Source organism: Amphiura filiformis, chromosome 1, assembly GCF_039555335.1.
Source record: "Amphiura filiformis chromosome 1, Afil_fr2py, whole genome shotgun sequence".
NCBI lineage: Eukaryota > Metazoa > Echinodermata > Ophiuroidea > Amphilepidida > Amphiuridae > Amphiura > Amphiura filiformis.
The window spans coordinates 91,665,001-91,689,501 of NC_092628.1; the positions used below are offsets into that span (position 1 = coordinate 91,665,001).

At 41.1% G+C, this 24,501-nt stretch overlaps 1 protein-coding gene across 1 annotated transcript in view; it reads right to left on the reverse strand.

Annotated features, from left to right (window-relative positions):
- LOC140157512 (ankyrin repeat and fibronectin type-III domain-containing protein 1-like) overlaps positions 1 to 24,501 on the reverse strand; it is a 261,195-nt gene that overhangs the window by 10,867 nt on the left and 225,827 nt on the right. Inside the window, 8 exon segments of the mRNA XM_072180736.1 lie at positions 327 to 362; positions 364 to 425; positions 814 to 927; positions 3,898 to 3,976; positions 12,252 to 12,385; positions 13,761 to 13,943; positions 17,000 to 17,217; positions 22,404 to 22,496. Coding sequence (XP_072036837.1) covers positions 327 to 362; positions 364 to 425; positions 814 to 927; positions 3,898 to 3,976; positions 12,252 to 12,385; positions 13,761 to 13,943; positions 17,000 to 17,217; positions 22,404 to 22,496 — 919 coding nt within the window.

Consider the following 24,501-nt stretch of genomic DNA (forward strand, 5'->3'; position numbering starts at 1 on the left):
TTTTTCAATCAATCAATCAATCAGACCTAGTTCTTGCATTCAATTGGGTTTCGCAGTGTGTGATAGCATTCGCTACAGCCAACAACCATATTGTGCACATCGAACATGAATAACTCTAGGCAGAAAATTCACAAAATACCTAATTATTACAACAGGTATGAGTGATGGTGCTCTTTGAAAAGTATGAGACCAATATTAAGTTTGTTTTAATTTTTTTTAAATGTATTCTGCTACTTTTAACCAATTTTCTTCATATCTCTTAGACTGAATCAACATGCAGTACATTATTACTATTGGTCACAATCATATGGACCAGTATGACATACCTTATCAAGCCCATGTATCCTGTAAGACAAATCCCGTGACATCGTAGAGGATATGTTCACCACATAGAGGACAGAAATCAGCAGACTTACTCCACTCCACTGAAATGATCAAGATAAGGGTAACTATTAATACTTATAGGCCTATATAAAACTAATAAAGTATTGATCTTCACTACTGTCAGTGACATCATTGTGTATTTTACTGGTGCAGTTTTCCAGCACTTTTACCCAAATACTTTTTTTCTCAATATTTTGATACCCCAAACAAGATATCTTCAAGAGTTATAGCAAATTTGATACCTTTTTTTTTGATACCTTGATGTCAGTGACATCATTGGGTGTGGCTTTCCAACACTTTCACCAAAATACTTTTCTAAATAATTTGATGCCCCAAACAAGATATCTTGAATTCAAGAGTTACAGCAAATTTGAGTCCCTTTACTGCTAGTCCAATCTCCCGTACAAGGATAGAATGCAATCAAATTACCTTTATATCTTGTAACTGCAGCACCATTTGAAATTGTAGGCTCCTCAAACTCCACCAATAAAGAAGAACTACTAGTTGTGTATAATGTCACACTGGCAGGACGGTCCGGTATCCCTACAATAAAACAATACAAAAATACATCTTGTTAGTACCAATAATCGCAGTATGTATTTTGGCTGCATGAAGCATGATTTCACCCTCCGTTAGTGATGCACAAACATGTGAAAGTCTGTACTCTGCTCATCAAATATCTTTGGACGATATGTGTATCTATAAACTTCTATTGTATGTGCATTCAGCAGTTTGGCATTCAGTTACTTTAGCAGGTGATAAGTGCTTTTGTCGATCTCCTGATAAAGGTGAGTATTTACAGACTTCATAATTATCACATTTGAATACATGTATACAGTGTCAACCTACTGGTAGGGGTTGGTGGTAAACTCTGACTCCATGCATATAAATCATCCAGTGAAGAGCTCAATAGTTTTTCTTGTGAAGAACATAGTTTGTCATCTGGATACAAGCGACAGCGCTGTTTTCTCACTTTGATATCTCTACGCCTTAAAGAGAAGAATCTTCTTATCGGTCTATCTAGTGTAGACTTTTTTTCATGTTCAGAATCTGAATTACAACGTGGTCTTTTGAGAGCATGGGACCCTGAAGAGAATAATCTACTAAGCTGCATGTTGATTTGATATAGCAACCATCAAACGCGACTGAAAACATCAAAGATTTATCAAGCAATGTATTCCTACACACGCATCACCATGTATGATCCAAAATGTAAATGCGGAAAGTTTGTCTTCTACTATCTATTTATATATATGGAGAAGCCCTATAGATAGAATCTGCCTTTCATTGGAAGTAAGGAGATGCGCATGCGCATTAATATCTAAAGAATAATGGCTGTAATCAACAAACTTATTAATATACTGAACAATTGAGAACAAGTGGGATTCACACACTTTTTTTTTTTTTTAACGATCTAATGAGCTACACTTGTGTGATATTAATATAATGCTTACCTCATCTCAATTAATTAACAGTTTCATTTTTTACCACCAGGGGAGTTGAACAACACAATTTATATACCTCATATATATATTCCTCTCATCTGATTGGTTAAAAGTGGAGTCATTAAAATAGCTGTGCCCCCTTTTTTCTGTCAAGATGACATCATAAGCAACTGTGCCCAGGGCATAGAATCAACTGTGCCCGATAAATAATTGGATAGTCGCAACCCCGAATACACAGATCGCTTGTATACATTACGCACCCACTATAAGGTCAGCGTTGATTACAGTGTTGTAAAGAGACTAGCGGGTCACAGTTCATGATGAATTTGACCTCTGTTACATGTCAAGGATTTATACCTGCCAAATGTCACTTTTTAGACAAATTACTACGACTTGAAGACTCGGCAGTGTGTGATGTTAGCACAGAAACGGTAGGGTTTTAGATATGAAATCGGTAGATATCGGTCCAAATTCTGCACCCTTGCTCTTGTATGCACTCATTGCACTGTGCATTTTACTTCAATTACAGTTCAAAATCATGGCCTATGCAGCATCTTGTAGGCCTTGTCAGCTCAGGAAATCTTTTAACCAATCAAATGAGAAGAATCTTTATTATTCGGTATATAAAACAAATATTGACTGCTTAATAATATTAGGGGCACAGTTTAAAATTATAGGCCCTCGGTGATGTCAAAACCATGACTATGCCCTCAGCTTTGCTTCGGGCATAGTCATGGTTTTTACATCACCTCGGCCTATAATTTTAACTGTGCCCTCTAGCAGTCAATATTTGTATAATAGTCAATTCCAGAAACTATGATAATCCAGAAAATTCCAGAACCACAGATTAAAGTCCATCCCCACTCTCTTGCATTGATTTTGAGTACCCCAGTTTCCCTCAGCATCTAAACTGGACTTTCTTCTCTGAATACATTTGTTCCAACTAGTTTCTCATTTGAGGTTTAATTGAGGTATTCTACTCCCTATTCCAGAAAAATACAGCACTAATATTTTGGAATTAAAAATATTATCCTATTTTGCTAAATGAAACATATCTAAATCCTAATCCTTTAGTTAGTGGCAATTAAAGTCAAATTTTAATATTATATTAAAATGGTCCAAAAACATGCAATTGTAGTCGCAAAATTCTTAGACTTCGCACAAGTCTAAGCATTCAAAATCTTGGGTGTAGGCTAAGATTTTAATATTTTATGTTTCATTTTTTTATTGGTTATAAAAGAGATTAGAAAACTTGTTTTCCAAAAATTTGAAATTAGTCTTTGTACAAGTCTTTGGGCTTGATTGTCACAGTATACGAAAAATGCCCAAAAATGCATGTTTTTGGCCCCTTATTTCCAAAAATTGTCCAAATATTAAAATTTGAATTTATTGCCACTTGTTACCACTGGACACAGTTAGAGCCAGATCTTTGATATACATAGTGAATAGAAGTGGGCTCAAAATTGTTTCTTAACAACTTGACAAATAAAGAGTAACCATTATAGATGCTAAAGCTAACAGGGTAGATTAGGGCAGATAGTACTTTATACTCTAATGTGTAGACATCATGTATACAGGACCTATGATCTACAGTCTGTTCCAACACAGGGAATACTCTTATTATTTACTATAATAATGTGACTGTCAATTTTGCCAACTCATGCTTTAATTGACAATTCATATTTATCTTCACTTTCCTGGTATCTGAAGCCATATCTGAGCAGTTGTTTTTTCTTTTAATTGCCCCAAATCAAAAGGCTAATTGATCCAATAGGGCAGTTTGCCACGTGTTAGTAAAATACATGTATGTATATTTTGATATATTACAATGAAAAGTATTTTGTACATTATGTCACAATAATGAAGGAATTATAATGATGGATTGTTACAAATTATTGTAAAAACTTCAGCCAGGTTGAAACAATGTGACATGTTCTTGTTTGGTTCTTTGCTTACTTGTTACAATCTTTAATTTCCAAAGTGAAACTTTAAGGTAATTGGTACACTTACACAATTCAGCCCTCCAATCTTGAACCATAATTATATGCTATAAAGCAGCAATACTTACTTGCATGTTCAAATCCTGTCTTCATTCGCTTGTATAATCTGTGTTTCCATTCCCAATCCTTTAGCTGTTTCTCTAGGTCCTGTAAAAGAGATGAATATATTGCCATAATATTGTGTTACCAATCTGATGACTATTAAACTGGCATGTAAAAGTAGTCCTGTCTTGGACCCGCTCCAAACGAGTGTGTTTTTTCCTGTCGATTATGATCGTATAATATTGGGGATATATGTTCTTCTTCTTTTGGTTAATAAAGATGATTAAATAAAATAAAAAAGTATTATGTGTCCGCTCAATGTTGTTGGCATACTACCACAATCGTGTCATTATTTGTGAATGATCATTGGGCCGTTTTGTAGCAAGATCGTGTTGTAATTGCCGATGAAAATTACCTGTGTGTCATTGTATTTATGGACTTTGTGATTGCAATGGTGTGTGTATACCAGAATTGATCAAGACACAATGACAAAGTGCTGACCGTGTGGACGCTCTCATCATTCATTTATCATAATCGGGTTATTACGACACAATGACTAAAACATACTAGTGTGAACTGGGTCCATTATTGATTGTGGATTAACATATCCTACAAGTAGTGAATGTCATTTCAAATACCCAATTGAATGTAGAAGCTGTGGTGAATTTGGACACAAATGCAGGTGGCAAAGAGATCAAAATGATGTTATCATCTTTCCAGTCAAAATTTACCAATTGGCTAAAATTCATGTGAACAAGTTTGTGAAGCTTGCAACATTTTTATTTTATTGGATACAATAATCTTGTTTATGGCAGTCTCCTTAGGCTTAGGTGTGATTTAGCCAAGTCTGTTATATTTTGCAATACTTGGAATAAATAAAATATATCTACTTCTTATATTACACTTAGAGATCTAATCTGATCCATTCAGATCAAAGGTAGGAATTGTGACATAGGCAAAACGAGCAAGATAAAACATGAAATACATGAGACATTACAAACAATAATAGTCCCAAACAAAAATGTTTGGTAGACTCATAACCGGTGCGATCTTACCTTTCCGATGTTGATTAAGATACTTCTTGCATCGATCCCGAGATGCGGAAAAACCAATAGTCATTTTGTCCCACATAAATGAATAAATAACAAAACCCCGATCCCCGGTGGACTCACCCAAAAGGTGACGTCACACCATATGATCGCCCTTATCCGACTTGGGATCCCCTACTCGGACCAAACTTGTAGGGGTGGCGGGGTCGGGATAATCAACATCGGAAAGGTAAGATCGCACGGTTATGAGTCTACCAAACATTTTTGTTTGGGACTAGACTCAGTACACCGGTCGATCTTACCGCTTCGATGTTGATTAAGATACTTCTTGCATCAACATCTGAAAGATCGATCTAGCAAGTAACCGACGGATGGAGGTACAAGATTGGTCAGCATCTGATCAGGGATCGGGAGCGGTAACGATGGTTTTCAGCGAGGTCAGAAAATATTTTCCCCCAACGGTCGGGAAAACAAAAAGGACCACGCGATCACAGACATAAACCTCCTTACTTAATAAGTTTGGTGGTTAAGAATAGCGACACTGGTTCTTACCATGCTGAGTATTCTGTATAGTCTGAAAACCTGGTACCCGTACACCACCGTATTATGATCGCCCGAACAATGTCCCGGTAAACCTCCGCCCGTCTCTGATTACTAACGTAAACGGAAGTATCGTATAGAGAAGGCGAAGGTGGCTTCGGGACACCGCCTACTAGATCTCCTCAAGGGACAACCGAACGGTATACCCAAGATGATGAGATAGCTGCGTGTCGAGTGGGTCGGGACGCGAAACCTTCGCGATCCCCGGACCCCACCAACACCTGGACCAGCCATAGCGACAGCGGCTGGACCGAAAGTCTCTGTAAGGGTGATGAATGCGGTCGTGAGTCCTCGCAAGGCTTGTGTTCGGAAGAAATAGTGCTGCAGCGCCTTATCGGACACCCCAGCCTATCTTTGGCTTCAGCCGAACCTTGCCCAACCCTGGGGATTGGAGAGGGACGAATGTCGGTATGCACCGCGCCCGTTAAGTAGTCACGAGAACAGAGCGCCCGAAACAGTGTCGCTCCAGTGTTTGTGAACACGGAAGCTAACCTCGAGACCGTGTGCAACTCAGCACCGCCGTCCCGAAGCCAACGCCAAACCGGAAAGCCATCTTGAGAGTTACGTATTTAGGCGTCGCTTTTGACGGAAGGTCAAAAGGGTGACCCTTAAAGTAATCTAAGACTGTGTTGGGATCCCTTAGGAGGATCACTTTCCTGTTTGGTGGACACTCGTTGAACATACCGTCGAGGCGTAGGCTAATAAGGTAACCATCGGCTATGATAGTCGACCCGTCTCGAAACCTCGGTGAATGGAGAGGACAGCTGACTTATAGCTGGCCCCAGTGGCCCGCTGAAGTCTTGCTTGGAACTTTTCTGTCAGAAACTCCGGAACTAGCAGCACAGAGGCTCTAGCGGGAGAGCTATTTGTCTCATTGCACCAAGCATAGTATGGAGCCAGACTCTGGATATACGTACGGAGGGTAGACTTCCGTCTAGCCCCGGCGATGAGAAAAACAGCTTCTGATGAAAAGTATCCCTCCGCTGCGTGTTCCCTGGTAAGGGCCATGCAGCTAACCGCAGGTGCTCTAGTGCTAGACTGGGTACCTCCGCTCCGGGCATCCGGAGTAGATCTGGTACCTCGGGGAGTGCCAGCGGCCTTGCCGCTAGCAGAATGACAAGGCAGTCTTCCCACCCGATCTTGGCCACCACCCTCATGAGTAGTGAGATCGGAGGGACTGCATAAGCTGTCATCCCTCCCCAGTCTATGGACAGAGCGTCCACGGTGAATGCTTGGGGTCCGCGACCCTTGAGCAGTACACGGCAGTGGATGATTGCGATGAGATGAGAACAGATCTTTCGAGGGGTGGGACATCCCATTGAATGTCGTCTGCGCGACCTGCGGAGCAAGGGACCATTCTGCTGGTCCCGACACCCTTCCTCGTGACAGATTGTGCGCGAGGATGCTGGTGACGCCCGCGATGTGTATCACTCTCATCGTAATCTGCCTGAACTTGCACCACCCTATCAGGTGTCGTGCATGCAGGCTCAATCGTGGTGGCCCGGAGTCCCCTTGTCTGTTGGGGTAGGCTACCACGGTTGTGTTATCCGTCAGGACAACGGTATGTGATTCCACGATCACCTCCTCGTAAGCGAGGGAGGTTGATGTGAAACTCTGTCTCTATGGCCCCCATAGGCCCGAGACGGAGTCTCCGTGGATGTGGACCCCAGCCCCGTTTTGACGCTATGGTCGTCACTACGTGACATACCGGGGGTGCAGGAAACCTGACACCCTGGGTCAAATTGAGCTGATGGGTCCACCACCAGAGTTCCTCTCGCGATCTCCGACAACGGAACCGCGAGGGATATTGGTGATTTACTGGGCCTGCAAGCAGGCTAGAAGGTGTAGTTGGGTAAGCCTAACGTAGAAACGGCAGTACAGTACGAGGTCTACCATACTGGCCATTAGGCCTACCACCTTCCTCCATGCCACAGCGGGTTTTGCCCGAGACTCGGCCAAGAGTCAGGCACACCGCACCATGTTCGTCACCCGCCGGGTGAGAGCACCGCGAACCCCTCCGTGAGGGTGATCTGGGCCCCTACAAATAGTGGTGTTCATGCGTCGGGACCACGCTGGACTTTTTGAGCTGATCAAAAATCCAGGGTCCCGCACCCTCGGACTATCAACCCCATGAGACCCGTAGTCTTCAGTGGAGTGCGTCCGTATATGAGCCAAACGTCCAGGTAGCAACTGATGTTGACACCCCTGTGCTTCAGGTACGCTGCCACCGCTCTGACCAAGCGTGTTAAACACCCTGGGAGAGATGGACAGGCCGGATGGCCGGTATCAAAACTGGTAATTTTGATCCTGTACCTAGAAGCGCAGATGCCTCCGATCTTGAGAGGCGATTGGCATATGCAGATAGGCGTCCGAGAGATCTAGCGATGCTGTTCCCATGCCCCTGATGGGGCAGGCTAGCACCGAGGCGAGAGTCCCCATTCTGAACCTCTTGGGCCTGAAGAACGTGTTCAACAGCCTGCGGTTCCGGATGGGGCTCCCGTCGCCGGTCTTCCTTGGAGCCAATGGCTCCAAGATCACCCGTAGAACGGGGGGTAGACCGGGACAATCGCCCGCTTCGTGAGAAGCTGTGTGATCCCTGTCAGTAGTGCCCGACGCTGGGGGCCGTCTGACGGCACTACTGTGGACCTCTGAAATGTGCAGACGAATGTGGGGAGACTGGGTTGCCAGTCTGTAACCCCCACTCACCACTGACCATACCCAGGCGCCAAAGAGATGGTTTCCCACCTCTGGGTGAAAGCCATAAGCGGTCGCCCACTGGGAGATCCCCTGTGGAAAAACCGCTGAGCCCCCAGGAATGCTCTGCCTAGCTTCCCTTGGAAGAGCGCTTGCTCTTCTTCGGGCTTGCCAGCTGTTCCTGTGCTACCCTTGCGCCTCCCAGAAATGGGTGCTGCAGAGGTAGTGGGCTCGGGTACTGTTGGTGGTGCACGGCCTGCTGAAGTCGGAGCTCCTACCCATGGTAAGGGCAGTTTCCGACTTCTTCAGAGTGCTCCGTTGGTAGCTTCTTTGCACGGTCCTCCACCGTGCGCAGAAGCATCCAAAGAGAAAAGGACCATGCCCTTCCATCGCATTGAGCGATTGGAGTGGCAGGCCCCTCCCCCGGCGCTGAGTGGACACCCTATGGGCTAGGCCCATGGAGCTCTCGTTGAGGCTAGCTGTTAGCACCGCTAATAGGCTCACCTCGCGGAAGAGCTCAGATGTTGTCTGAGCGTCGCTGACGACATCTGGGTCCCTCTCGGATCCCCTCAGGTAGGTCCCGTGGTCCTCCCGCGTTACACGCAGAGGAAGCGTGCAAGCACGCGGCGTCATAGCTCTACTGAGCTCGACAGCCCTACGATATCTACCCGTGAGGTTTGCCGGGAATGAGAGTGCAGGCGTCTCCTGTGAGGAAGCAGCAGCTGAGCATCCTACTGAAAGGATCCCCTGGTCCTCCTCCATGGACTCCCCCTTAGAGGGTGTCCGGGGGAAGATCAGTGCTGTTGCTCCCCTCGCGGGGCAGCGGGGGAAGGAGATTGTAGTGATGTCACTACCGGACTCAGATTCCGACTCCTTTCCCTCGCCCACAGTATCCGTATCATGCTCCGATGATGACGGTAACTGAGGACGGGCATCTGAAAACGGGTAAGAAGGCATAACCACTGTGTGGCTCGCCGACTACCTGCCAGCAGAAGAGGGAGTACTCCCGCAAGACCCTGAGGTATCCGCCATGGCACCACTGGGTCCGCATGCTCTCGCAGCCGTCGTCCTAGCGCTAGCAGCACGGGGCCTACCCTGATCAAGATCTGGGTTAGCCCCATGCCGGCTGGCCTGGTCAACCGCTGATGTTGGTACTGCGTGGCCATCGCTGGGCGACACTTGCCACGGTGCTAGGCCGTGGAAGAAACACCCTGCGGCGGGTACCACGGGGCATACCCAGCCGGCAGCTGACCCTGAAAGGATCCGCCACCAGGGTAACCCCATGGTACTGCAGTACCAGCACCGCCTCCCCCCCCCTTGTTGCCACAGAGACTGTGGCGACTAAGGCGGGGGCTGCGGTACCGGGGCGGTATCAGCGTGGGTACCCGTGAGGGTTCCCGGCTGTGTACCGCTGTATGCGTGGTTCCAGCGTAGGTGCCCGTGAGGGCTCCGGCTGTGTACCACTGTACCCATGCCTCACTGCGTTCCCCGCAAGGGGAATCAAGCCGTGTGTATGGGTACCCGCTATACCGGCTGTCCCTTGGCTGAGGGAGCTTGCCTAGTACCACGGGTAGCTGAGCGTGCATACCCCCGATCAATCACCTCGCCACCTGAATAGGCAGCGTCAATCAATGGAGCTATGCCCTGTTGATTTGACAGTGATCGATCAAGAGAGGGTAATTGACCCATTGACGATAATGGATCACCCACGCTCCGCTGGCTCTCGAGGACATAAGTGGGTTGTTGATCAGCTAGGCTGTTCAAGCTACTTACTGTACCCTCTAGAGCTTCGCCCAAGGTCGCTGTGTGTGGCGAACCACTCACGGCAGCTATGGGCGGGTGCATAGCGGCTACCACTGAAGTCAAGCCGTAGCTCGTCTTTGTAGCTGCCACCGAATGCACCTGGGTCGCTGTCCCGTGAGAGACTGCGAGCCCAACCCCTGAATAATCGCCAGCCAGTCCCTGTGGACAGCCAGCAGCTATTCTAGGGCCCAGGGTATCACTCGGCGGTCCCGCCATGGAACGCTGCCATGTGACAACCCCAGTTGGTTCTGCTAAGACTACACCCACAGCGTTAGCCGCGGTATCGTCTCTGCTGAACCCATGCATGCTAGGCACCCAGGCAAGCCCGGGTACCCTTGCATGCTGCCCGTCGCTAGCTACTACTGTGGCTGTTTGAGCCCGTAGATATGCCTGCAACAGACGGGTGTCCTCCTGCTAAAAACCCGTGAGGATTTTCGCTAGAGATCTGGTATCCTCCTGCTACAAAACCCGCTTAGGGTTTTCGCTGGTGGTTACCGCTCTGCTGCCTGCTACTTTGCTCCGACGTATAGTCAGTGCTTTCGCTGGCTGCTGAGCCTTTGACGCGCTAGCAGTCCCGAAGGAACCGCCTGCTTGTCCGGGGACCGGAGCCCCTTAAGCAGACCTGCCATGACCCATAGGGGCTGTCACAGCAGAATCTACCGTGACGACTGGTATCCTCCTGCTGCAAAACCCGCTAGGGTTTTCGCTGGTGGTTACCGCTCTGCTGCCTGCTACTTTGCTCCGACGTATAGTCAGTGCTTTCGCTGGCTGCTGAGCCTTTGGACGCTAGCAGTCCCGAAGGAACCGCCTGCTTGTCCGGGACCGGAGCCCCTTAAGCAGACCTGCCATGACCCATAGGGGCTGTCACAGCAGAATCCACCGTGATCGACCTTACCAGTGCCCTTGGTAGATTTCTTCTTCGTCTTATGGCGGCGACGGAGCCTATCCCAATCGTCAAGCTGGAACTCGGAGAGTCCTAAGCAAAAGAAAGACATCTAGAAGATCGTGAGCACTCCCTGTGGGGGAAACAGGGCGGGTGTGGGTCCCGCTCCGTCACCAGGGAAGGGCAAGCCCGACAGGGCCGAGGCGAAGCGAGGAGAAAAGGGAGGGGGGGCACTACCCCCCCCCCCCCCAACACGCGACTCAAGCCCAGTAAGCAAACCTGAGCACGGAGGCTGGTCGCTAACGTTAGTGGTAAAGTAAGGACTGGCTAACTTTATTACTAAAATGTCAGACGGGTCCCTACCAATCCCCACCGTATGAATATCTGATTAACTCGTCTTATCGGACGGTAATGAAGACATAACGATAGAGTAATCACCCTAACATAGCAACAATAACCTACCGTACATGAAATACAATGTGTATGTACAAACATCTATTGTAACTTACAGGCTGCAATGGTTGTTTTACGTGGGAAACAAAATGAATGGCGTCAACGAGCGGCCATTTTGAATTGCTTGTGTGTCCCGTAAACAAACGGAGGCACGATATGTAGCTAAGTTTTGGATCGTTTTTTGCCACTTTTTCGCCAGAAAATGCCGTCAAAACTATCCTCAGCCGAACAATACCGGTTTGGTTTTACCTAAGGTGTGAAACTACAACCGTATATCTCGCCTTGGTCGAGAAATTGATACACAGTGCTATGAATAATCGATAGGCACGTCTGTGTCAGTCGGAGACCAAGGAGGATAAGGGATTTATCATATGGTGTGACGTCACCTTTTGGGTGAGTCCACCGGGGATCGGGGTTTTTGTTATTTATTCATTTATGTGGGACAAAATGACTATTGGTTTTTCCGCATCTCGGGATCGATGCAAGAAGTATCTTAATCAACATCGGAAACGGTAAGATCGACCGGTGTACTGAGTCTGCTAGGATGGACTGTAAGGATTCAGTAGTAGTACACATGGTTACTAGTTATGTTAATGCTGATTTCGATACACATTACCTGTAACAACATCTACATTACAGAAACAGGAAGTTTGCAACTTAATTATTTAGGTTTTTTCGATACAATCTGATCTTGAGTTTGAAAATATGGCTGCTTTTTTTTATATTCATACATTGTACACGTTGTAAAAAATGTGCAGCAAAAAATAATAATGTTAATTAAAATTAATTTCCGTTCAGCAAAAACTCTATTATTAATAATAATATTAATTAAAATTAATTTCCGTTGAGTGGGTGGATCATGATGTGCCCTGCTTTGAAGTGTTTTCAATCATCTCACCTTGTTGCTGATTGCAGCATTATTATTATTTGTTGTATTGGCATTCAGGATCTTGGTGGTTAAATCTTGTACCTGAGTCTCTGCCTCATTTATCAGTGTATTCAGACGTGCACCTCTGGTGTCTCGTAATAGAACTGTAGTGAGAACAAGCAAACCAAAGAATCATAACAACTAGAGAAACTAATAACAAGCTATGAAGGAGAAAACATTCTATTATATACCATAAACGTTCGCCTAATGGCGCTATATGGGCTGCCTTGACATAACTGCAATTTTAGGCACAATCTAAAAGTGCCCTACCGTAAAAATCCCACCAGCAAATAAGGGCAGGTACCCTTAATTCTTGTTGGGATTTCAGAGGAGGGAGCTCTCTATTTGTACATGAAAATTTACCTCAAGGCAAAGGAGCCCAAGGGCGCCATTAGGCAAACATTTACGGTAGGTTATCCCAGATTTGATGCGGTGATGACCCAGAGAGGACTTGTAATAGGGCGATGGTTTATTGGTCTCACACTCTACTATACTTTGATCAGCTTGTAATTGGCGGACCTTATAACATCGCGAATTAATTTCAAAATATTTTATTTTGAGAATTGTCTTGTGACATCTCGCCAGTAGCATCACAAATTGTTAATTCAAGTCCTATACTTTGTCTACTTTCTTTAACATAAAAGATATAGACCATAGAGGTCAACTAATAGCACTCTTAATGTCGGTCTACTTTTTGGGGTAGTGGTAAAAGCCTAACATTTCCAGCCTATTACAAGCTGATCAAACTGTAAGGTGCTGACCCAGAAAGGGCTTGAAATACAATGATTATTTATATGATTTAAGTACCAAAGAGATGACTAAAAAATCCAAACTTATTTCTTGATACCAAATACTTGAACATCAAATGCTTTCTTGTTTGTTTCTTGTTCCCCTTTGATATGTAAGTGTCATGACGGGTTCTAAATAAAAGTTTCAATTTCAATCAAGTAATCATCCCCATGGAATATTGCAGCAAACACCTAAACCTCAATGACATGCTGCATGAAGCATTCTCAAAATGAGAAGCTACTAACAAACAAAAAGAAGAAGAAGAAAATTGTCAAGAAACCCAACTTGTCTGGATGAACACTGACAAAAGCTAATAAGCGGAATGCAAAACATAGGCAATGCGCCCTCCGTTTGGCCAACTGTAAGCTGCAACATGTAAACAAAAACATGCCAACAAGATTGGGACAAATCATTACCTCCGTAGGGGTTAAATGTGGTTTTCAATTGATAGATTGAAAAAGTTTCAAACTGACATAGCTGATCCCTCCATCAAAATAACATAAATGTTTTTAAAGATAATAGAAGAAACAATAAACATTTGTAACCCCTCCCGGCTGGCCCCCTTCCACTAGTTTTGTACATAGGATTTCATCAATCTTTTGGTTTCTCATACTCAATTAGTTTTTTGGGGGAGGGGGAGGGTATCAATAATTCACTAGCTTCTGTCCCCATCAATAAAAACAAACTTACATCTTGGGTTTTCCCTGGCTCCATATGAGAGCAGCAGCTTTGCCATGGCATTGTTATTACTCATAACTGCTATGTCCAATGCAGTGAACTCTTCTTCATTCACTTGATTGAGATCTAGTCCATTGCCTTCTAAGGTGCACCGTGCTGCTTCTAAATCTTGATGTTCTACAGCTTCAAAAAGGGCTAGAAAAAAAAAGTATGAATTGATCGTTACTATGACGCACTAGGATAGATTGGATTAGTCATAAAGCCGTATAGCTTTAAATGCATGTTTCCATGGCTATATCAATTGTTTTAGAACATAAAAGTATAGTAAATAAATAGTGCACATTTGCTTCTGTAATAGACATTAAAATGATTGATCAAAATGTTCTGGATTTTTAGGACTGATGGTACCAAACTTTTCACACACTGTATACTCAGATCAGCGATTTTGTGTATTCGGCAAACTAGTCTTTTTAATACTGTTACGTTTGTCATATACCTTTGGAAATATTTTGGAAATAGTTTAATGACTTAATATTCTAGATATGCCTACTGTGGTTATAAAATTATTTATTATTTATGTATTGTATACTTTTGTTGAATTTTGCATTTGATAAATCTAGTAATTTCTCTACATACAAGACTTGTTTGTTTTTGTTCTTTTTTTCATAATGTATTAAATTTGTTTTGCTTTATTTAGTATTATTGTATAATTGAAACCTTATGTACAGGGTGCCACAACATAATGCTGTGCGTTTTGTGGTATCCTCATCCACTGCTTCTCATACTTTTGTCATATTTTACAATGTTCCTCACTATTTTGTAAAAAGAAAACATTATTCTGTATTATGTTTATAAATTGAATGGATGAAAATAACCTGAACTGAATATAGTCTCAGTTTTCAAATAACAAGCTGATATGGATTCAAAAAATATTGTCAACAAAATACCCCCATGTGAGACGAAACACATCTTTGTATAAATGGTAAACAACTTAATTGTGAATGAGACTAATTGAACAATTTGTGAAATCTGCAAAATGACGTACTTGATCATTTCTAAGTTATATTTAGTGCTTTAAGAAGGATTGTTCACACATTGGGTGCTTAGTTGCTAATTATTTCTTATTGTTTAAAATGGTAAACAAGCTTGTGTTAACCAGCCAATGGCGTGCGCAGCACATTGAAAGTGGGTGGGGGGCAGGCTGTTCAGTTCCCCCGAATGGAGTCTGATTAGGAGCAAATTTTGATGTTTTTTAACGTTTTTCCCCCCCTGAATGACCAACAAAAAGTGGGGGGCCATGGCCCCCCTGCTCCCCTTTGCGCACGCCACTGTAACCAGCATAATCAACTAAATAAAGAAAATGTGTTACCCACTAAGAATTTTTCACACAAAAGGTGACATCAATGCATAATTACTTCTATTGTGTTTCAATATCATAATTGCACCTCAGGCAGATGTGAAATAAATGATGATTATTACAAATTCATACACTCTTAGATAGGAGAACCAATCAGAGCAAAATGTGAAACATGCATTGATTGTGTATATATGCATGGGCGTGCACTCTGCGTAATACGCACAGTGGGTGATGCATTTATATTTGCTTGTATTTTTCAACATTTTTAGTGTTAATTTTTGTTATAAAAATAGCAAAAATCATGTATTTTTTTCTTGTGCTCGAGAAATTGTACAAAATAATGCACTTGTACTGAAATGTTGATGCGTCTAATGTACTTCCTCCCCCCCCCCCTTTCGGGGCTCGTTTATTAGATGCATCAACATCTCTGTATGTGTGCATTATTTTGTACAATTTCACTCCCAACAACAAATACACATTTATTAAGCTATAATCGCAAACAGGTAAACAAGCATGGGTTAACTCTTTACTTTTCCCATTCAATTTGTCACCTACAGACCCGTGTTTGTCAATTTAAAAATCTTGACTTTTTCAGCAAAAACGCTGATGAATTTTGAAACAAATGCTAAAATGTTGACTTTTGTTTCAAGCTTTTTTGCTGAAAAAGTCAAGATTTTTTAAACATAAATCAATTCAACTGTGTGGAAAGGGCTGAACATTAATTTATCCAAGCCTTTATCCAAGCCTACCTGGGCTAAATTGTCTCTAATGTTAGTGAATTTATGATTTATACGGAAGTAACTAAGGGCCATGCGATTCTTTTTGTAACTCAGGAAGTCAAGATCTTGTGATCATGAGTCCTGACTTTTTTGTGTTCCTGACTTAGCCAGTTTGAAATAAAGAAATAGTAAAGATATAAAAATAAAGAAATAGTTAATACAACTCAGGATCTCAAGAACTCATGAAATCTGTTCAATTTTCACGGCATCAGTGTTTTAATTGCAAGCCCATCCACTTTTTGATATCTCAAGATCCTATTTTCGTGAAGTCAAGAACTCATGAACTCAAGAAGTTAATTAACAAGTACCATAATTAAGCATATAATATAATACCATAAATTACACATGGGTTAAGTACCTTGAGTTAATTACCTTAAGTTAATTACTCACATTAAGTTTCAATTGTTCTTGAGGCAGGTGTGGAATGTTAATCATTTTGTTTACAACACAATGTTCTGGGAAAAGTGAATGGGAGGCCCAATATAATGTCACATGAGAAAATGCGGTAAATCGCCCAAAACTGACAATTGCTGGAAATGACTGTAAATTGCCGGAAATTATGCTAAATTGTGACCGATCACTATGGATCACGTAAAATTTGGATATATCAGAGCAAATTGAGGTAAATTTTACAAAATTGTTTCAAATTTTGGTAAAACGGCTAAAATCGCCAAAAATCACCATAAAATCTCCTAAGAAAGCTTAAAATCTGCAAAATGGCTGGAAATCAGAGCAAATTGCTGAAAATGGTGCTAAATTGTGACCAACAACAGCAAAATGAGGTTAATTTTACAAAACTGCTTCAAATCTTGACCAATCAGCTAAAATTGCCGAAAAACACCAAAAAATTTCTATGAAAGCTTAAAATCCACAAAATGGCGATAAATTGAGCAAAAACATGGTGCGATTTACTGCATTTTCTAATGTCTTAAAACCCCATTCACTCATCCTGAATTACCTGTTTTTGTAATTTACTAGAAATTTAACTTTATGTGCTGTAATTTGTTGTTATTTCTGTATTTTGCAAGCAATTCAAATAAATATTATTAACACCCCCTTTATTTGATTACCAAGACCAGTAGGAAAAGATCCAAGAATAACTGTGGAAATCTCACCATGTATGTCATAGATATACTTGGATGATCTTTTGCTTTTATCTCCTTTGCTGCCTGCACTGTCCATTTCAGAATTACTTCCATTGCGCTTCTTCCCCGACCAGCTTCTGTGCAATTTTGATGGTACTGATGGTGAGGGCGGGATAGAGGATGCTTTATCTACGTCCGACCCCGTCTGGACCAAACTCTCCATACTATGAGCCTTGCGTACATCTCCACTATAAAAGATAAAAATAATTTGGATAACTTTTCAATTGAAAACACTCAGCATTTTGTAGTGAACTGGCAAGTAAATCACATCATATCACAACAAGCAATATTATTAGGTTATATTACACAAAAATTCCTTCTCTAGACATTATGCAGAGGCATGGCCAGAAACCTTCAACTTGGAAAAGAGGGGCCTGATGACCTCAGGTGACCTTGACCCACTAACCAATATAAACTTGTTCTGCCTGGGGTCAAGATGCACCCACCCACCAAGTTTGAGGAACATGCGACCCCTAGTCTCCGAGAAAAGAGGTAAATAAGGCAAATGAGCCCCCGACCTCAAATGACCTTTTACCTCAGTAGGCCTATATGACCTTGAACCTCACCCAAAAAAAAAATAGCCAGAGTTTTTGACCATGACCCACCTATCCTTAAAATCTGAAGTCAATCCGCCCATCCATGCCCGAGATATGGCATCCGGACGGAAGGACGGAAGCACGGAAGGACGGACATTGCAAAAACAGTATGCCTCGCGGTGGAGGCATAAAAATGAAGGAGATACAGATAAAAAGATATAGAACCTCCATCATCCTAGTCAATATTGAATAGATGATTTACACAAATAACATCAGCCCCACCCTTAGCATTTCTAGGTGATGAAAAGCGGCAAATCACAAATTTGTTGAGTTCAATCTAATACTGGAACTTATTTGATTTTGCAACAGACTACATAGTGCAGCTATGATCCAAGTTTGGTTGTAATAAGATTTGAACTGTTCATAATGAGAGCAAATTTTAAATAACCAAAAAACACAAAGTCACAGCCACAGACAGGCCACAGAATGACACAGAATGACACACAACTTATTATATTATAATTAGACACTGGTGATGTTTTGTTGTTTCACCCATGTGAACTAATTAAAGTAATTAAAATTAAACACCACACAATTGGTATTTTGATCTAGACCAAAAAGGTATATTTGTTTCAAAACATATTGAAAGCAGAAACCTATTAATTACAAACTAATTATACATTTCAGAGAAACACTTCAAATGTGGTAACTGTGTTTTGATTCATTTGCAAATGTGATATTGAAGACACGTGCTGTCTACAAGTAGAGCATAGGACTGGCATATAGCAAGAGGTATTTTGATCTAGACCAAAAAGTTATATTTGTTTCAAAACATTGAAAGCAGAAACCTATTAATTACAAACTAATTAAACATGTCAGAAAAACACTTCAAATGTGGTAACTGTGTTTTGATTCATTTGCAAATGTGATATTGAAGGCACATGTTGTCTACAAGTAGAGCATAGGACTGGCATAGCCTTACTTGTGGCAGGGAGAAAGATCACTAAGGGCACCTATAGATAATAGATTGAGAACCTGTAGTTGCTAAGAGCAGTTACATTATGAAAATTGGGATCAGCAATTTCCTCTGGTTTATTATAAAAATAGGGGGCACATTGTCCATGCCTGGGAAAGAATTATTTTCTATAGGCATCAAAACATGTGTCTTTATAAACTCCCCGTCCCCGAAAAATCAAATTTTCTTGGGTTAGAAACGTTAAAGCCGATAATGAGCATGCGCAGATCATAAAAACATGTCATTTCAGCTAAGTGGTGATGTGCTTAGCCTGAGTCAATCGGCCTATCTCAAACAAACTCCCCATAGGGTTCAATCTCCTGGAACCCTTATGAATCCATATGTATTTACAGAGCACTGATACTGAAGAGGAATCAAAGGTAGATCGACTGTAGGCCTACATTGAATTGAGATATATGCATGGGACAGTGCTTTAAATACCTAATGGAAGCGACATAATTCAGGCTTCTGAAAGACTATATTAAAGAAGCTACCTCTGATGACTTATGCCAACAATTTGAAACTATCTAGTAAATATAACATAATAAACTGATGTTAGTCTTGATGATTTTAGGCCCTAAGTTTCCCATTGATATATAATATGCGATGTTTTTAATTGTCAATGAATATCACCCTTAACTTCAATTGGTCCTCTCCAACCAGGTGTATAATGGGTATCTGCCAATGTTTACAAGGCAATTGGACTTGTTATGTAGAGGATTAAGCAACCCACTATTATAGGTATTGGCATAACCATCATGGGGGGAGACAAATATCACAATATCAGCCATGCATATTGTGATATTTTCCTAAGCATCAAAACAACTTGAACACAAACACAAAGTTACTCTACAAAAATCATTCCAGTTTCCTTAATATTGAGACTATAGCAACCAAATTAAGTATGGTACTATTTGAAATTATTAAATTAGGGATTCAATCATGTTTCACCGTTGTTCATCACCGTTTAACAACGATGCTGACGCGTCGTCTGCGTGGTTTACTTCAGCGAGGGCAGCTTTAGCTGCCCGGCCAAGTAAACTGCGCAGACGCTACCGGACGCGAAGTTGTTAAACGGTGATGAACAACGGTGAAACATGATTGAATCCTTTCAACAACGAAAAGAAGCTAAAGATCGTATAATTCACATGATTATTTCATGAGGAATGTCAGTTAATCATTGCCACTCAGCCTTACAAAAACTTCGATGATTTTTCTGTTAAAATCAGCAATAAAACTGGGATAAAACTACAGAATAAAACTGCAATGTTTAGCATTGAAAAATACTGAATTTAATTTGTAAAGCTTGCATACGCACACAGGTTCCAAACATGATTTAATTTTACGCGCTCTCGCAGAATGCGTAGTCTCGCTTTCGCGTTCACGTATACGCTTACAGTAAAAGTGTGGATTCATCACGGATTAACAATGGTTGGCTCCTGTACAAAGGTATAGGAGGAGTTGTTGAAAAACTATTAAATAAGGTTTCAGTCAAATTACCAGTGTATTTATTGCTTCAGAAATTCTGATTGTACTACTAGGGTTGCCATTTTGGATGCATTGCACTACGGGGAGTATAGTTATGTACCGCCCACCCCCTTTATTTTGGGCTATTTCCTGTTTTTCCACTTCCTAGCAAATTGACAAGGGCCTTCATGACAGGAAATGGGAGAACAGCTAGGAAATTGTAGTTCTTTCATTTCTTCCATTGTCTGTCTCAAAGGATGACTCTGGCAATCACAGTATTATGCCTTATATGTTAGAAAAACAGTTATCAAGCATGAATCACATTGTTTTATTTTGAAACAAACTCATATTGACCATAAAAATGAATAAAAACAGCATGCTCTCAACATGCGATATTCAAAATTCCCGCGCCGAAATTGTCTAATGCAATGACATGGTTACTTGTGCTCAGTCTTCATTCTATTACTAGGACGTCAATGCACTGGACAATTTCAGCGCCCGCGGCGCCCGGGAATTTTGAATATCGCGAGTTGAGAGACGGCTGTATTAATTTGTTTTTATGGTCAATATGAGTTTGTTTCAAATAAAACCATGTGATTCGTGCTTGATTTTCTATAATATAAGGCATAATGTTGTGATTGCCGGAGACATCCTTTAATGAACCTGGTCAATCTATCTATCCTTTTTCCACATAATCAATCCAGGAAATAATGCTGAATAGCCCAGTATTCAAGGATGCTACAGCTATTATACATCATTGACAGCATAGCAAAATATTGCTATCTTGATCTGAAAATAATATTATAATGATATTGCAGCCAATTATACTACACATCATACTTGGCAGTGGGGTTTGACCCCCACCCTTTTTATTTTACCCCCACCCTTTTTATTGAGGCACCCTTTATATTGAAAATTCCCGACCCCCATGCTTTTTTGCTGAGGCACCCTTTTCTGAAAATTCCTGACCCCCACCACTTTTTGCTTTTTCCCCTATTTGTATACATTGATGAAGTCACAGGCAATTTGGTTCAAAGTAAATCAAGTACGCCGAATTCTGCACCTATCATCACACGATAGCCTAGTGGATGTAAACATGCATCAAATTTTATCTTGCGATATGGTTTGCTGGCAGTGGTTTGGCACTTATTCTTGCGGTTTGGCACTTATTCTAGGATGATTTTATCACAATGAAAATATATTGTAAGCTGGCACTCCCACCCTTTTTATTTTACTCCCACCCTTTATACCAATCCAACCTTTTTACCAACAAAGTTTAAACCCCCACCCTTTTAAGGATTTTCCAAATTTCCAAGTGGCACCCTTTAAAAAGGGTGCCCTGCCAACAGTGACATTCTTACACCAAACCAACCTACCCACAGCACTCTGGACTAATTGCTTCTGAAGGCGATAGATACACACACTCAGGAATGCAATTTTACCAACATGATATTCAATAAAGGTTGGAGGGGATTTTTTCTAGTTTAATTTAAAACCTACCAAGTTGGCAAAAAATCTAAGGACACAGGACTTGAGTTTGGGAGGTTTTGAAAAAAGGTCTATCATCATGGTTAATTCTAATATTTACAGCAATCAAAAAACTGTTATAAGAGAATGAACAATTAATGTTTATATGATTTAAAAAAATAACAATGTCACAACATATTAGTGTTCAGTTAGTATATTAGCATTTTTAGGAAAACACCAACAGTTTGATGACTTTTGGTTTGTTCCCTTCCCTTTATAATGCAAACATGTAAAATGAGTCAGAAAACTTGTCAAATATAGTGTTATAAACATGTCCAGTTAGAAATCTTTTTCTGCACTTTTGGACAAACAAAACTAGGTACTAGTGGGACATATTGTGGGGTTTAATTTTTGTGCTTTTTGTGGTCGAACAGGCAGCCACAAATTTTTAACCCTGCAAAAATACTCATTTTTATATATGAAAACACAAATGAAACACCCACTAAACTGTCCAGAATTTATAAAATCACACACACACACAAAATAAAAGTAAAAATATCCCAATTAACAGGTAGGCGCTGCATTTGAAGACAAATGAATTGCTGTTTTGGACTATCAAGTATATCCATTGCACCATGCTTTTGAAATGTTCAAAATATTTGTTATATTTCACACAAAAAAAGACTCATTTTACTTGTAAACATTACATGATTAGTACCAATGCAAGTATCAAATGTTGTCAACAAAATATGCTCATGGAACTGAAGCCAAAGTCATGCATATACTGATAGCAATTAGCATTGAGTGTAGGGTTACGTTGTCTTCATAGAGTTCCATGCAATTTTTTGTTGACATAATCTCAACTAAGTAATTCCACACTAGTTCTTACTGTGTTGGTTTTTTAAATAATATATCTGATGTAATGGGATGTTGTGCCTTACTACTGATATGATACATATACTCTCTAGAAGGCCTGTACGGTCTGCAAAAAAAATGACAAATCAAGTCAAATTCTTCAAATTAATTGTTTGTTATACTTACAACCAAACTATGAAAAACAGAAATGAGTACAAAGTGTATAGTATTGTGTAATTAAAATCAAAACAAATTAAGTTTCATTCAAATGAGATGCAAAAAAAAAAATTTGAATGAAAGAACTCATGGTTATTACACACAAACCTTTCTTGTTCAGGCATGATGTTTATCTTCTTGACGTTAGTGAAACTACTTTGTGACATCACCAAAGCCTCGTACCATGCACCTAGGTTAGGAAGACTCTTGGTCTTATCCTTAGACAAAATCACTGATAAATGTTTCATCTCAAAGTATAGGATTTACACTTGCAACTGGTGTGGATGTACTGTTAGGTTGGCATCATTGTGTAGGAAGGTGTAGTCTTCTTTACATTACACCAATCCAATTGAAAAACTTGATTCAATCTCTATGTCCATGTGTTGAATTTATGTCAATACACAAATCAAAAAATCTTTGCGATGTACAGCACATTCAAATAGCCAACATTACAACATCTTTATACCATTACAAATAATTGCTCTGAAGACAATATCTTTAGCTTCAAAGAAACTCTGCATAACAAATCCGCATCAAATCTATGACTTGGGATCAGAGGCTATTCCAAACATAAACAATTCCTGCTTGTTTTCTTCCCCGAGGGTTGAGCAGTATTGAAAAGAAGAAACGGTGTTCTAATCAGTCGACTATTATAGTCATCATTCTACTCGTAGACCTTCTCCTGCAGTAGGCCTCAAAACCATTTCATGATTGAAAAAATGCAGACAATATAAAGATGGGTATCATTTCCTTTACACTACCAGTTCATAAATGCACCTGCACAGCCTATATTGGTTCTGATATTCTTTAGATACAGTTACCCAGTTACGATTCCGCCCCTTCACAGTGTATCTATTATGCTGAATGACATAACATTGATGACAATTATAATGTTCAGTTATAATTATCCATGGCAGGTGTCAATGTTATCTCAAACCTTGGTGTGCCTCGTCTTTGCGTCTACTCTCAGTGGATACGAGGAATATTGTAGGCCTATGCTCAGGTCCAGTTTGAAATAACAAGTGCTATCCTATCTGTTGTCAACCTCCTTGGTTGAAATACACTGATGTTTTGTATACAGTTGTGCAACTTTGACAGTTATCATATCAAGTACTGCATGGATCAATGAGGTTGTCAATCATGGTCAACCAATAGATACTGAGCAATATCCAGTTAGGCCAATCAATAATTGATAGGATTAGACCAATCAAAATCACCATGAGGTTTCAGGATCAATAATAAATAACTAATTAGTCAATCATCATATCACTTGGCCTATCAATTAGAAATACAATCAATACCTCAAGTGTAGACATCCTGTGATCTCTGAATAATAATTTTCACTAGTATTGACAGCCAACAAATGATGCCAGTCAAGACCCCACATTTGTTTTACAGATCCGAAAGACAGGACTTCTTTGAGTAGCTTTGAACAGAAAATGATGTCCTTTTGGAATTTATATTTTGGTTTATATATAGGAAAACATTATGTGAGTCCATGAACTGTTGACCATCTCATTGTCTGATCCAGCCAAGTCTATAATGCGCATCCACCATCTCTGGTAATCATGGCATATGCACCAACAAATACAAATATTTCATTTGTTGTTCCAACAATTTCAGAACATACCTGAGTAATGCCAAATAGGTGTTAGACCATGTGGATATTAGACTAAATGGTTATTACACTAAAGTGGTCATTTAGCCTTCCTAGTAATAGACTAAAATGGCATTAGACCATGTAATGATTAGACAAAATGGCATTATGGCCACAATAAACCACAGAGATCTGTATGCACCTTACCTTCCCATGTAACAGGGCATAAATGTGGTATTTAGACTTCTTGAAGCTTACTATTACTCAACCTGGACATGCCCTCCCTATTCCTCTCTTGTTTGATCTCAAATGAACTATC